Raw genomic sequence first — 15,332 nt, 5'->3', positions numbered from 1 at the left:
AACGCTGACAGGGCCACCTGGCAGCAGTAGAGAGGAGAGAGAGGCTCCCAGGGTGCGGCAGCCCCAGCCCTGACTCCGTCCTGCTGGCTGGTTCCTCCAGAGAAGGAAAAGCCCAGGTCTCCCATAGGGCCACCGGCTTGGGTTGGAGGAAATCACTGACTGGTATTTGCCTTGTGCAAAGTGATGGGGTTTCACCAAACCACAGCAAATCCCTCCCAAATCCCTAACGGCAGGTCCTGCGGCCTCTCTGGCCAGGGCTGGTGTGGCAGTTGGTCACTCACAGGAAGTTGGGCACAGACCGAGACGCCTTTTAGCATCTTGGGTCCAGGAAATCCAGACCCAAACCTTTAGCCCTGAAAGGCCAGCCAGGCACCTTCTGCTCTTTGCAGATGAAGAAATAGAGGCCCAGGGGAGTCTCCCCCAAGATGGCCCTGAGCCAGGGTGAAACCTGGGCCCCACAGCTCTCAAAGCAGGATGGATCGGTCTGGGAAATGCCCTGGCCTCAGCTCCCCAAGGCCCACCTGAGGTGTGGCTGTCCCTGCCCACAACTTCATAAATATTCATAACTCATCTCTCATTGCTTCTCAGCACAGGCCCTGCTGCTCCCTGGCTCCATGACCTGAGGGAAGACCCCAAATCTCTCCAGACCTCAGTTTCCCCTGATAAAAGAGGGACAGGCTACACTGTGATGCCCAGGTCCCCTCCTCCTGCACCCCTGAAGTCACAGGGGTCCATGGCTTCAGTGGCATTGCCTTAAGAATGTCATTCCGACCCTTTGTCAGTACCCGCCCCTCCATGGCAGGGGCTCTCTATGGGCTGAGTTCTAGGTGGGCTGGGCCATACCCCACCACTGCATGCCCCACCTCTCCCACAGAAATCATCTTCCTGAGGGCTGTCACACCGCTGTACCCGGCCAGCCAGGCCGACATCATCTTCGACATCACAGAGGGGAACCTCCGGGACTCCTTCGACATCATCAAACGCTACATGGACGGCATGACTGTGGGTGAGTGGCCCCTCTGCCACCGCTGCACCCAGAGCATAGCCAAGGCCTGTAGGCTTGTGCTGAGGAGCCCGAGTCCCCCCAAATCCGGTCCTTCCTGTCCTTCAGGGGCCAGCACTACAGCACCCCCATCTCGGGTGGAGCCTGATGGGGGTCCACCATGGCTATGTCCCTGGCTCTGTGTGGCTTCGGTCTCTCCCCTGTGAGGCCAGTGGGTTAACTCCATCCACGTCACATAGATATGATTTCAAATGCTCACACGAGTGAGCATTTGTTGCAGGGCTCAGAGAATTTTTCTTTTTGTGGTGCAGTGGGGATGGGGAGCAAGGGAGAAGCTCGGAGAACCTGAGCTCTAGTCTCAACCACAGATTTACCGTGACTTGCTGGGTAGCCTTGAGGGGGTCAACATCCCTGTCATTGGTCATAAGAGGACCCAGGCCTGGTTTTTGCTCATAACCGCTCCGAGCGTGGACTCCACTGCTTTTCTCCCTGGAGATTTGGTGTCTCGGGAACACAGAGGCAGCTGGGACAAGGACAGTTAAAGGATACTTCTGTGCAGGGGCACTGGGTGGAGGCCTTGGTTGCAGAGGAAGGAGAAGAGGTGGCCCAGGCACGAGCACCGGCCCGTGTGCATGGGAACGAAGGATGAGGCTGGGGTGAGGAGGAACAGCTGACGGCTGTGACAGGGACCTCCCTGGCTTTCAGTGTGACCTGCACACTTAAGAGGCACTGAGACCGCCGTGCACTGTGCACTGGTTTCTTTCACAGTGCCTAGCCTGAACTGTCACTGTCTAAAGAATTTTTTCCCCTTGGAGAAAGAAAACAGTCACAGCTGTCACTTTGGACTTTGATTTATACTCTGAACACTTCCAAAGCAGTGGAGCAATGGAGGGACAGTCCCTGTTTTTCCCGGGGCCTCAGGGTCCCCTTGGGAATCCTGGATAGGGGCTTACTCATGCCCTGGGCCTTGGGATTCTGCTCAGCCAGAGCAGAACCATTTGGAACATGGCCTCCAGGTGGCGCTGTTGGACCTCCGAACTTCACCCTGACGCCCAAACCTGACGGTTGTTAACAGTGGCAGCTGGAGAAAGGGGATCGTTATTCCCCTGTTGCCAAAGAGCCATTTATAGTGACTTTACAAGCTCTTAAATGGGTTTGCATGTTGTAAACACGGCTGAGTCATTTGGGGGCTCCCTGCCGCCAGCCACCTCCTCCGCTAGTTGGCAGCAGGAATAATTCGTTAATTACAATTAAGGGTGCATCGGCTCTAGCTGGGATCCCAGGCGAGGGCACGCGTTCAGTGCCAGCAGCCATAAAACTTACTGCTTGCCCTTAAGTCAGTACCCACGCTGGGGCTCAGTTTCCCCTATTGTAAAATGAAAGTTTAGAGAGAGGCCTGTTAAGGGGCCCTTTGCCATGCACGAGGACCAAGAGCGTGGGAGAAGGGCTCAGAGAACGTCCTGCCTTACTGGCCTGCAGAAGCCCACCGCGTGCCTGACCTGGGCCTGGCCTGCAGGTGTGGCTGTGACTGGCCGTGACTGGGCCCCGGAATCCTAGGACCTTCCGATTTGCTCCTTTTGGGGCCCCATTAGTACCCACCTGGCTCGGGCAGGCCTTGCACACCCAGAGGTACACAAGCACCGGACAGTTCTGCCTTCAGCCTAGGAGAGAACAGTGACACCATGGCCTCTGTGGCCCTGGGCTCCCTTGGCGCTGGGTCCCTTGCCATTTTTGAACCTTCCATTCCCAGCTAAATCCTCCCCAGCAGGAGACCCAGGCCCATAGAGCCCCAAAGGTGCGAGAGGCAACCACAGGTGCTGTCCCTAGGAGGGGCTTCCTGGGGATGGAATGCTGGTCGCCCTGGCCATGCTCAGTCATGGTGCCCCAGTCTTCAGGATTCTGGGCTGGGGCTGCCGGGGCACCCTGCTGGCCCTCGGGAACTCCGCCTTCCCACAGGTGAGCCAGCCCCTTCCACTCTTCAGGGTATTTATAGGATGTCCCGCACAGTCCCTGTGTCCTCTCCCAGTGGGGCTGGGACCAGACCAGCCAGGTTCTCTGGGGAGGGGACAAGACCGTGTGTTTTTGGCTGTGTTCTCTTCTCTGAACCCATGACTGTGACCTCATTCTCTGCTTGGGATATCAGGTGCCCAGCTGTGTCCCTTCCTGCCTCCTCCCCTCTCTCCTTCCCCCCACGGCCCTGACCCTGTCCACCCAGCCTGGAGGCATCTCTCGGACCCGAGCCCAGAGTGAAGTGGCCCTGGGCACAATGGGCTTGCACCCTTGTGGCTTCCCACTCTTCCTTCTCCCTCACCCCCACATTCCTGGGCATCCTTGCAAAGGCCCCTGGGACAAGGCCTGAGCCTGTGCCTTGGGCATAGGAAGGAACGAAATGAAGTGACTGCAAAGGCAAAACTACAGAGCCGGGGTGTGTTTGTTTCGGGCTTGTCCTGGGCAGCGTGAAGCTCACGTCACACACTGGCTCAGGCTGCAGGGAGGGGGGAAATGTTTCTGGGGTGGTGCAGGCTGCTCTCCACGGCAGCCTGGGAGGCAGCTCTGATCTAAAGGGGCACCTGCTAGGTTGTGGTGCTCACCGAACACCACCTGCTCTGGGCCAGGCATCGGGCAGACGCTGGCACCAGGCTGAAGTTCTTGTTTTGGTCTGTGGCTGTGTTAACGGGCAGAGTTGATCTCAGCTGTTTGTAAGCCAGCTGGAACGTCACCAACTGACATTCGCACGGTGAGCAGAGATTCTCAGAGGGGACACTCATGCCAGCACCGTGGCCAAGCAGCCACAGATGTGTGAGGACCACAGTTAGACCTGGGCCACCTACTCCTGGGCCTCGGTCCCTGTGAAGACCCATCGGCCTCTGGTCTGTACTGGCCGGGGTCTACACCTCCTGCGTTTTGTGCATAGCAGTAAAGACCTCTGCACCCCTAAGGTCAAGAGAGAGGTTCAAAATGCTGCCATGTCTGGGAAGGGGCAGGGTGCTGGACACGGCCCTACCGGGGGCTGCTGCCCGGGTCCCTAGGAGCCTTAAGCCCACACCTTTCCCTAGGTGGTAAATGCTGGGCTGCAATGGAGGAGTTGGTCTGCAGGCTGGGCGGGTCGGTGCTGGCTGGAATTTGACAGGTAGCACCGAGACTCACCCACGCCGTTTTGCACACTCATTTCTGGGTGAGCACTGCCGTCTGATTTAGCCAGCTGTGGGTGTGTGCACGGAAGTGAAATGGGCTTATGGAACATGTAGAGGTGCGTGTAGGGTGGGCAAGTGGGTAAGTGCACAGGGTATCTGATCTCCGAGCTGCTTGGGCAGAGGACGGCCCTGCAGTATCAAGGCCAGACCTCGTATCCCCAGTCCACGGCATTCCCAGGCCCAGGGATGGGACCTGGATTCTGCTGAGTTTGCTCTGGATTTGCCTGATGCCACACTGCCCCCTGAGCATTCCCTCAGAATCCTTTCCCAAGGGACAGGCATTAGGTCCTCACGCAGCCTCTTGGGACGGCCGCCTGGGCTGGCATCACCATTACAGAGGAAAAAATAGAATTGCCTAGCTGGACATGGTGGTGCACACCTGTCATCCCAGTGCTGCGGAGGCTGAGGCAGGAAGATTGCAAGTTCAAACCTAGCCCATGGTCAGTGGAGCCAGAGCCAAGTTCCCACGCTGATCCGCAGTCTGTTCTCTGCCCTTCTCGAGCTCCCTGCAGTGCCTGGGTACAGCTGCTGCAGGGCACCCTGGGAAGCAGGAGGGCTTGGTGCTCAGCTCCAGACACAGAGCATCCGGCGAGGCACTGTAGCAGCTAGGATTGTTGGACTAAAGGATGTAACCCCGGCACTGGGAGGCTGAGGCAGGAGAATTGAAAGTTTGAGCCCAGCCTGGGCAACTTTAATGACTCAGTGAGACCCTGCCTCAAAATAAAAAATAGAAAAGGGCTGGGGATGTAGCTCAGTGCAAAAGTCCTTGGTTTAATCCCCAGTATTGGGGGGAGGGGAAGAGGAGGAGGAGGATGTGGAGGAGAAAAAGGAACAGCAAAAAGAAAAAATGGCCACAGAAACTTCAGGAAGGAGGACTCAACAGCTCACGTGTCCGACACTGCCTGTGCCTGACATGGGGCCTGAACTTGGCCCTGAGTGGACACGCTGGCAGCACCCACACCCTCTTCGAGCTGGTGCATTTTGCATTGTGATTGCTTTACATCCCCAGGAGTGCCCAGGGGCTGTCACCCACGCCGGGGTGATGCCTGGCTGAGCCTCCGCCGCTGGTTGTGTGTTTGGATGCAGGGCCAGAGGCGTCCAGTTGGGAGCTGGAGGCTGGGGGGAGCTCAGAGCCCGCTGGGAAGGGCAGGCTGGTACGACACAGTGACGGGGAGCTGGGCCTGGCGCGGGACGGTGGCGTTCCTGCCCCTGTCCCCGCGCACCTCACGGTGTCTTACTCACTCCGCACGCACACTCGGGGCTCCGTTCCACCTGGGCCCTGCACTGGGTGCCGAGGAACAAAGTGACATCCAAGCTGCAAATCCTGCCTCCGGGAAGCCTCTTCCCAGTTTCCCTAGCATCCTGCCTCTGAGTTCCTGCAACTCACAGTGGTTGTTCTTCAGGGGTTGGCTGCTTCTTCCCCACTGACGTCTCAGAGGAACAGAGGAGTGGTGTGTGGTGTGGACAGTTGAATGTGTTGTATACTGTATAAACCCAAAGGGACTGGCTAGTAGGGTCCGGATCACTTCTTTAAAACCATTCCCTCCTAAGGGGTTAAACAGGCACTGCTGACCTCCTGGAGTCTGATTTGGCAAGCTTGGCCTGGGCTCAGTGCACATTACCAATGACATTCAGAAATTCCACCTAAAAACAACAGCACAGCCATCCCTGCCCAGTGATGAGTGATCAGCCCTGTCCTGGCTTTCACGGCAAATCCCAGGATTAGGCGCCTTCTCTTCCCTGAGAGGCACAGCCCTGTCACCCCAGGCCGCGCCCTGGCCAGCTGCCAAGTCCTCTCCCAAGATGCCCGTCAGGGCCTGGGGTGGGCCAGGCCTGGCTCCCCCTGGAGGCTGCGGGTGGAGGAGGGCGGCTGTTACACCCTGGAGCGTGCAAGGGCGTTTTCCACCCACGGTCACAGACATCCCCCACTGTTGGTTACCTGGTGGCCTCGGCCTCTGCTGGGGGTTGGACAGAACCAGGTGACAGGGCCAGGGGAGGGCTTGTGAGGACACTGCCCAGCCCAGACGCTGGCATTAAGGGCCAGGCAGGTGCCTGTCCCTCTGCACAGGATCTTGGGGCACAGCCCCTGTGACCTGCTGCAGCTGCTGAGCCTGGCACTCAATGTGCTTGAGACAGTGACAGCCCCAAGGAGGACAGAGGCGGAAAAGCTCACCATGCCCGCCTGGGCGCAGGCTGAGAGTTTTCCGGGCTGGCGGATATGGGAATCCGTCAAGGCCCACGCGGCTGGGCCTCCAAAGCCATGCGCTCGACTCTCTGGGGACTTTGTGGCCGGGGTGAAGACAGACTGTGCTGGACGGGGGCATGGTGCTGGGTCCCAAGCAGGGATCCGGGGCTCAGAGAGGACAGGAGTGATGGGGTGGAAGGGAGCACAGTGCCCAGGTGGCAGGGGCCAGGGCGGGGGTGGGACGGGGCCCCTCGCGTGCCCACCAGACCCCGTCTTTGCCGTCCCACAGTGCTCACAGGGGTGGCCGCTGTAGGGACAGCACAGCCTGGCCCAGCACCGCTCCCTCTCCACTTCTGCCCTCTAGAACAGAAAGTGGAAGAGGCAGGGAGTCCGTCCATCTGTCCTGGTCCCTCTTCTGTTCCTGGGGCCTCAGCACTAGGGGTGGGCGGGGTGGCTTCCGGACTAAGGGTAAGTACCTGGGTCTCCCCGGCAATCCCCAGTTTTCCTCTCCTCTCCCTTCCTCTGCCCTCTGTTCTGCGCCACCTACCCAGCCACACCCAGACCCCCATGTTCCACAGCCTCTCTCCTCTGCCTGCCTCCTCTTCTTGATAAACTTCTATTCATCCTTCAAAGCCCAGGTCAGCTGCCACTTCCTCTCAGATACCGTCTGTGACCCCAGTGGAGCATTCCTGGCTCTTTCTCCATGATCAGATATGTGGACGCACACAGCCCGGAGGCCAAGACAGGGAACTGTGCTGGGGAAGGTTTGGGGGAGTTGAGAAGTCTGTGTTGGGCTTGTGAGACACCACAGAGATGCTGGCTGGCATTGGTGAGGCTGAGAGGCTTCCACCCATGGGTGGTGAGAGTCTGCCGGTGGTCGCATTCACACCCCTGGAGAGGTGGGAGGGGCCGGCTGCAGAGGGGTAGGGGAGCCAGAATCCAAGGGGACACAGTGTGTCCAGGACCAGGGGCAGCTGAACCTGGCCAGTGTGCCGCGTCAAGTCAGATGGGGATGGAGGATCCTTCATGGATCTCAGCAAAGCCGAGCTGCTGCTGACCTCAATGAGGCCGTTTCCATGGCAATGGGTAGAGGGCTAGCGTGTGTGTGTGTGTGTGTGTGTGTGTGTGTGTGTGTGTGTTCACAGACCACACAAGCCCACTAGCAGGTCACCAAGCCCAGGACCCAGCTGCATGACCCCTCACCCTCCACCTGTTGCCTTCCAGGGCCCCCAAGGGCTTAAAAGGAGTCAACACAGCCTTCTGAGTCTCCAGGGATGGTCTGTGTCGCACAGAATGATTTGTGAGCCTCTGCCACTTTGGCATCACCAGCCGCCTTCCTAAATTACTCTTGTTTTTAAACAAAGGGCTTCAGCCAAACAACTGTTGCAGCGGGCTGTGCACAATAAGGGTGTTGGGGGTGAAGTGGGGCCTACTGCATAGGAGACTCTCCAGGGAGGAGAAGGAGGCTGGCGTCGGGGTCATTCAGGGTGATCATGTGAGTTAGGCACCTGCGGTGCGGCACGTGGGGCCCTGATGTGGGTTCCCGCTGGTGAGATCTTCCCAGGTGGCCTCGGGTGGGCAGAGTTCGATGCAGTCTGGCCCAGTCCTGAAGTCTCAGGGTCGTCACCTCTGTGTCCCACACCAGCAGTGAGCGCGGTCCTCAGGGCAGGTACCTAAGAAGCATTCAGTTGATGGCTGAGGATTCTGGGTCTCTCCCCTGTGCCAGAGGCATCTGTGAGGGATACCAGCTTGGAAAAGCTTGGAAAAAGGGACACTGGAGAGGGGTCTTGCTTTGGTCAGCAGAAGCACTTCCTGTCCTCACGGAAGGGCTCATACATGGCGCTGCTCAGAAAGACAGAACAAAAGGACATCTCTTCAAGCCCTGCTGAAATCGCAGTGCTGCCCTCCCTGGAAAGATCACAGGATCTAGTCCGCACCCTGCACCCTCTTTCTGCGTTCCCAACTCCTAGGGAGGGTGCAGGTACCCAGCTGCCCTGCCCACACCCTCACACCAGTGTCCATGCCCCAGCCCCTCACAGCTCAGCCCCCTCTGTCACTCCCCCTGGGCTGGCACCGGCGGGAAAGAGGTGGTGGCCGTGGATGAGCCCAAAGCCCGATGCGGTGCCAACATTTCTGTCCACGTTTCTGCCCTGGGCTTTCTCTCTCACATTCGGCTGGTGACAGCCATCCCCTGCGAAGCGTCTGCTCTTCCTCTCAGGAGGCCTGGGGTAGGGGAGTGCATTTATAATAATCAAGAAATCCGGGCAACGAGTTTCGCTGAGACATGTTGAGTGACATTTGGTATTTTAAATATGCAGCCCGGACACCTGTCCGCTTTCCTTCCCAGCCATGGCTCCAGGCAGGCAGCTCCAGAGCTCCGGCTCTGTGGCCGTGATTACTCTGGGGCTCACGCTTCCTTCCTGTCACACTTGCCGTGGGTTTGTGGCTCAGCTCAGGGCAGTACGTTCTGGGAGTGTCTTGCCTGACAGGTCACACAGTGAGGTGACGGTGGTTGGAAGGGACTGGGCTTCAAGATCAGGGCCAGCTGGGGTGCAGTTCACTGTCCTGTTAGCTTGGCATGTGGGACACTACTCAGAGCCTCACTGTGTCCCCCACAAATGAAGGCCGCTGTCTCTCCGTCCATGGCGTGGGGACCAAGTAAGACAACGGCGAGTGGGGTCATCAGCGTTGCTCCCTTCCCTGCCGTGCAGCCCATCTCACCCTCATGTGTGGCTTTGAAGGTTCAAGTTGAGCAGCCCTGATCCAGAAATCTTAAAATCCCAAATGCTCCAAAATCTGAAACTTTTTAAATGCCCAGGGGACCCCACGAGTGGAAAATTCCACACCATAAAACTTTGATTTGTGCATAAAATTATGAAAAATAGTGGAGAAATCATTTCTAGGCTACGTGAACAGAAGCTCCGTCTCCAAGACAGCTGGTTATGCAGATGCAACGATTCCCAAATCTAGATCGCCGGCCCCAAGCATTGCGGAAGAGGTGTCCTCAACCTGGGCCCCAGTGTTTCTTCTAGTTCTTGCTTTTGTTGATGTGGTCCACTCAGACCACGGGGACTGTGACTCCTACCCAGCGACCTTCATTGTTGGCTTTTTCCAGTGCGGGCCATGTGCGTGATGGGTAAGCCCTTCTGGGGTCCTCTGAGCCCCTTGTCATACTTCACCTTGCTCCCTGCCACGGCTGGCAGCCACCAAGTCAGGACAGTGAGGCCTGGTCCTCTTTTGTTGACCATTATCTTTCTGAGAGGTCAGTATCTGAAATATCAGTGGCTTTGGCAGTTGGCTGTGATTCCCTGGTACTTTCATTCGTGTGTGATCATTTTCAACTTTAGAAATTGTGCTCCTTACTAGATAGAATCTTTAGGTTATCTGTTCATTCAACAGCATGTAATGAGTGCACTAGGCGCAGAATAGGCCTGAAGACCCACTACGTTCTGAGAACCAGGGATATAAGAGCAGCCAAGAAAGACAGTGCTCTGGGCACAGAGAAGGCTCCTCATCCAACTTCAGATGGGGCAGCCTCTCGTTCTCTTCTCAGAGCCTGGCCTCTGCCTTCTCGTACTCAGTTGCTGTGTCTTGAAGGAGCAGGGAGTTGCAGGTCTGGGTTCATCACCTTGTGCGTTGGTGCTCTCTGACAACCTGCTCACTCTGTCCCGCCTGTCACTTGGGATCCCAGGGCTCCTGGCTGTAGAAGGAGCTTCAGGGTGGTGGAAATCTGTGTGAGGTCACTGTGCTGGTCAGTGCCGAGGCTGTGACTCGGGTCTCTCCACAGATCAGTGTCTCGAGTCGAGTCGGAGACGGACCCTTGCACATGTACAGCGCCCTGGCCCTGGCCTTGATCATTTCACAATCAGGTGGCAGAAGCGGGGAGATGGCTCAGGGGCCAGGCGAGGGGACCACAGACACCAGGAGCAATAGCATTTACCCCACAGGAGGGAGTGGCGGGCTTCGCACTCAGGATCCTGCATCAGCTGCAGTTTCAAAGCAGAGCCAAGACATGAAGAGAACGCCCCAGGGGGACTGCATTTTTTAGTGGGGGAAAAAGGCTTAATTGTATCTTTAAGAGGTACAGACACGCCGAGGAATACCAGCCCCGTCTGAGACCTGGAGCAGAAATGCCACCGGACAAGGATTTGGAAGATTAACACAGTTGAACTCAGCACCATGGCCTCTTTTTTCCCCTGAGCCCTTGCAAAAGTGGGAAGGTAAAACACCCCAGCAGGCAGGCTGGGCCAGCCGGGAGTGCTGGAAATGTACCTCTCTCTTTGTCCTGCGTTTTGCTGCTAGAGAGGCTGATCCAGCTAAAACCGCTCTCACCCAGGGCTCCCTCTTTGCTGCAGGACAAAGTTTTATCTTCTTCCCATCCAGTAATCACTGCCAAACTCCTGCCATGTGTCTGCCCGGGCACTGGGCTAGGAGCAAGGAGACAGTCACAGATGTGATGCTGACCCTACCCCAAATAGGGGCCCAGTCGCGGGAGACCTTGCAAGGGGCAGGTACAGCATCACAGCTTAGAGACCAGGGATTGTGTGACAAAGAGAAGGTTTGGGAAGGCTTCATCCTCAGTGTCCAGCTGGCCCCAGTGCCTGGCACCTGACAGATGCCAAAAAGTACCCATAGGATCAGGTGGGTAGATGGGACTGGACCCTGGCTTGGGCTTTGTAATGTCTGCGAAGCCACATATGGGTGCGTGTCCTAGCTTCCTCTCCTCCCTTGCTTTCCTGCAGTGGAAAATTAGCAAAACATGTGAATTAACCCAGCCCCTTAGGTCCATGAGTCATGTGAGGTGAGGTCCCTGAGCAGCCTTTTCCACCCCTCCAGTCTCACCTGCCTTTCTCGCTCCAAGGTTGACAGTGCCCCCAGAACTGGCCTGAACTCACACCTTTCGGCTTTTCACATGTCCTTCCTGCTTTCTTGGATCCTACTTATTCTTCCAAACCCAACTTTAGTATCATTTCCTCTGAAGAATCTCCTTAAAGCCCCCTGTGCAGAGTAGTCTGTATTGGATGGATGGATGGGAAGATGGATAGATGTATGTATGTATGTATAGATGGATGGATGGATGGGTAGGTGGATGGATGGATGGGTGGGTGGATGGATGGATAGGTGGATGGATGGGTGGATGGATAGGTGGATGGATAGGTGGATGGATGGGTGGATGGATGGATAGGTGGATGGGTGGATGGATGGGTGGATGGATGGATGGGTGGATGGATGGATGGATGGATGGGAAGATGGATAGATGTATGTATGTATAGATGGATGGATGGATGGATACGTGGATCAATGGATGGGTGGGTGGATGTATGGATGGATAGGTGAATGGATGGATGGATGGATGGATGGATGGGCAGGTGGATGGATGGGTGGATGGATTAATTAATCAGTTGATTGGTGGGTGGATGGATGGACGAGTGGATGGATGAAAGGAAAGATGATAGTAGGTATGAAGCTGTGAAGAAGTAGCCCAACGACTTGATCCTATAGACATTTACCTGGCATCTGTCGCGTGCCAGGCACCAGGCACCAGCTGGACTGTTTCTGTCCTCTTTCATGAGGCAGCCTGGCTCCTGGCCTGGGCTCACTCAGGATGGGGGCGAGGTGGGAAAGTCCTGCCTGAACTGTCATGGGGAATGAAGGAGGCACATCCCTCTGAGACAGCACTCTGGAGAAATGTGGCCAGTCTGGAGATGTAGCAGCACGGTCCGCAGAATGAGCCTGTCAGGGAAACAAACCCTGGTGGAGCGCGCTGTGAAGAGAGTGAGAGGTGAACCTGAGCTTCCAGCCAAAGAGAGCTGGGGAGATGGTTCTGGGAGGACTGGAAGGGTCACACTCCTCACATACCTACTGTGGGCGTCTGGGAGGGTTCTTGCTGAACATGTGCAGTGTCCCTGTCTGTTCCAAATGAAGGGTCATCTTGCTAAACACAGAGATCCTGAGAAAATCCAAAGCTGGGCATGGGGGCACATGCCTAGAATCCCAGCACTGTGGCAGCTGAAGCCGGAGAATTATAAATTTAAGCCCAGCCTGAGAAAATTAGAAATTTAACAAGTTCTTGTCTTAAAAAATTTAAAAAGGGCAGGAGAGGGGCTGGGGATTTAGCTCAGTGGTACATGCCTGCCTTGTAAGCACAAAGTCCTGAGTTTGATCCCTGGTACCAAAGGGGGAGGCAGGGATATACTAAGAAGGACTTGTGTTCAACCTCTACCTCAAAAGAGAGAGAAAGAGGGAGGGAGGGGGGGGAGAGAGAGAGAGAGAGAGAGACAGACAGACTCTGTCTCTGAATGTGGCCCGCACGGTTAATTCAGCCTGACTCCCCGCTGCCTCTGTGCACTGTAATAGTGTCGTTGGCTTCCTTTCCTCCACTTTCTCCCACTGTGTGGCGGTTTACAGTGTGATCCATCACCCAGCGGCCCGAGTTCTGGTCTTCAGCCATTACAGACCCTAAAACTTGTGAAGGGCCCACAGTGATGTATTTAGGTGTGAACATGTCCAGCACATTGAGGGTTTCCTTTCAAATAAGGTTTAAAATCTAACCCTGGAGAAATGCATGCCCCTTGCTATCTGTTTCAGGGGTGCACAAGTGCAGCCATATTGAACTGGGCTCCACATCACACTGAGATGCTAGAATGGTTTGGGATGGCAGTAGCCATTTTTGAATGACCTTGTTTGCTTCGCTTCTTATTTTAGAGGTTGGTTTTTTTCCCCCTCAATACTGGAGATAGAACGTGGGCCTCATGCATGCTAAGCAAGTATGGTATCACTGAGCTACATCCCTCAGAACCTTCTTTTAATTTTTGTTCGGAGACCAATCGTATTATGTAGACCAGGCCTCGAATTTGTAATCCTCCTGCCTCAGCCTCCTCTGCAGCTGGAATTTCAGGTGCATGCCACCATGCCTGGCTTAAAGTTGCTATTTTTTTTTTTAAATAATCCTTATTCACAGAAGAGGAAATTGAGACTCAGAGAGGTTAAGAAACTTGTATAACCAAGGTGGGTAGACTCAAACCTTGCATTCAAAAGTCCTAAGGATTCCCGTGACATGCACAGAGCTACGGAGGGCCACACATGTGTGTGGGTTCAGCGTGGGGCCCCCCTGCAGATCCTGCATGGCTCTCTGGAGCCTGAGCCCAGGCTTTTGTTATACACCAGCTGTGAGACCGGGGCTTTGTCACTTGTGTCTGTGACACTGTGGGTGGACCCTGTGCCTACTGAGGGTGAATTGGGCAGGGAGGTCAGCCATGCAAACTTGGGGCTGATGCTATGTCAGACACTGTGCTGGGCACCTGGACTATGTATTGTAGAGGACCCAGGGAGTATTCTGCAGGGAATCAGGACCACCCCCATTTGGAAAAGGAATCCAGGACCCCCTGCCATCCTCAGCTACCTTGGGGAAAGATCACGGCTTCCTTGCCCCACCACCAGGGAGTGGGTACGAGGCAGTGCAGGATCCTATTGGGCACCCACTCCATGCCAGGCCTTTGTGAGGCTTTTCTAAGCCCAGCCTGGTAGCAGGTAGCAGGGCAGAAACGTGGGCTCTGATAGGTCTGGAACTGGCATGGCCCTGGGAGCCCACTCACTGCTTTCTTCATTGTGCAGACTGTATGTGACGGACAGGAAGCAGTAAGGATCCTGTCAGTGGCCCTTGGAGGTGTGTGCAGAACGCTGAGAGACCTCTCTGAGGGGGATGTTATGCTGGGGTCTCCAACAACTGGCCCTGGCTATGCCCCGTGAGATTTAAGTGCCCTCTCAGCCCTGAGGTTCCTTGGGGAAAATCAGTCCCTGGATGTCTGCATGGCTCTGGTCCCTGCTAACCCCCAGCACACCTTCTGCTCTCTCCCCAGGTGTCGTGCGCCAAGTGCGGCCCATCGTGGGCCCGTTCCACGCTGTCCTGAAGCTGGAGATGAACTATGTGGTCGGGGGTGTGGTCTCCCACCGAAACGTCGTCAACGTCCACATCTTTGTCTCGGAGTACTGGTTCTGAGGGCAGGGCCACAGCACAGCCAAGGGCACCCAGGCCAAGCCCTGCTGCCGAGGACGGCTCCGCACCTGGCTGTACCACTCAGGCAGTTCTTAACGTCACATATTGGTTTGTAGTGTTAGGCTCAGGTGTATTGCACTGAGCTAGGTGGATCCATCCATCCATGTATCTGATGTTTAAATAATGTGTCCAGTTACTCAGCAGTTTGGCTGAAAACCTTGCTGATTTTTTTGAATGCAAAGGCTAACGTTTGCTCACTTCGCTGCCTGTGGGCTAGGCCTTGCCCACAGGACCAAGTAAAGAAAGACAGCCAGATGTCCAAATGCCAAGAGAAGGCCAGTTCTTTGCCCTAACTATATGAAAGTTGTCATTTTAATACTTATTTTTGCCAGGCTGATATGCATGTTTCCAGTTCAGGGCTGCTGAACAGTAGCATATATACGTACACCCCATTCTCCGCGGAGGCAGCATGGCGGTGATGCCCTCGGCTCTTGGGTGGCAAACTGCAGTTCTGTTGACAGGCAGGAAAATCTCGGGAAAGACAGGCTCTGGGTTAGGTGTGGCCCCAGTGTGCACACCAGGGGCCTGGCTGGGTTCCTCTGTACCCTGCACCCACCTTTTCTACAGATGAAAAATAAACAGCTTTGTGATCTCTGAATGGCCTGTGCGTGAGAATCTTTCAAGAACGAGCTCCCAGCTGGGTATGGTGGTCTGAACCTGTAATCCCAGTACTGGAGTGGCTGAGGCAGGAGGATTGCAACAAGTCTGAGGCCATCTTGGGCTAAACAGTAAGTTCAAAGCCAACCTGAACTATGGAGTGTGACCCCGTCTAAAAAAAAAAAAAAAAAAAAAGTCTCAGTTACCTTTACTTGTTGTTGAAACAAAATACCTCATACCCACAAGTTAAAGGAGCAAAGGCTCCTATCAGCTCACAGTTTGTAGAGGTTTCAGTTC

At 55.6% G+C, this 15,332-nt stretch overlaps 1 protein-coding gene across 1 annotated transcript in view; it reads left to right on the top strand.

Moving 5' to 3' along the window:
• The window catches only part of Fbln1 (fibulin 1), a 64,952-nt gene extending 49,925 nt beyond the window's left edge, over positions 1–15,027 (top strand). The window contains exons 16-17 of the mRNA XM_010634334.3: positions 875–1,006; positions 14,242–15,027. Of these exons, the coding sequence (XP_010632636.1) occupies positions 875–1,006; positions 14,242–14,381 (272 nt within the window). The 3' untranslated portion in view covers positions 14,382–15,027. The remainder of the gene's footprint in view (positions 1–874; positions 1,007–14,241) is intronic.
• The last annotated feature ends 305 nt before the right edge of the window (positions 15,028–15,332 follow it).

This window comes from Fukomys damarensis, unplaced genomic scaffold (assembly GCF_012274545.1).
Source record: "Fukomys damarensis isolate Sample0158 unplaced genomic scaffold, DMR_v1.0_HiC HiC_scaffold_19, whole genome shotgun sequence".
Lineage (NCBI taxonomy): Eukaryota > Metazoa > Chordata > Mammalia > Rodentia > Bathyergidae > Fukomys > Fukomys damarensis.
This window is presented reverse-complemented; position numbering and strand designations above follow the sequence as displayed.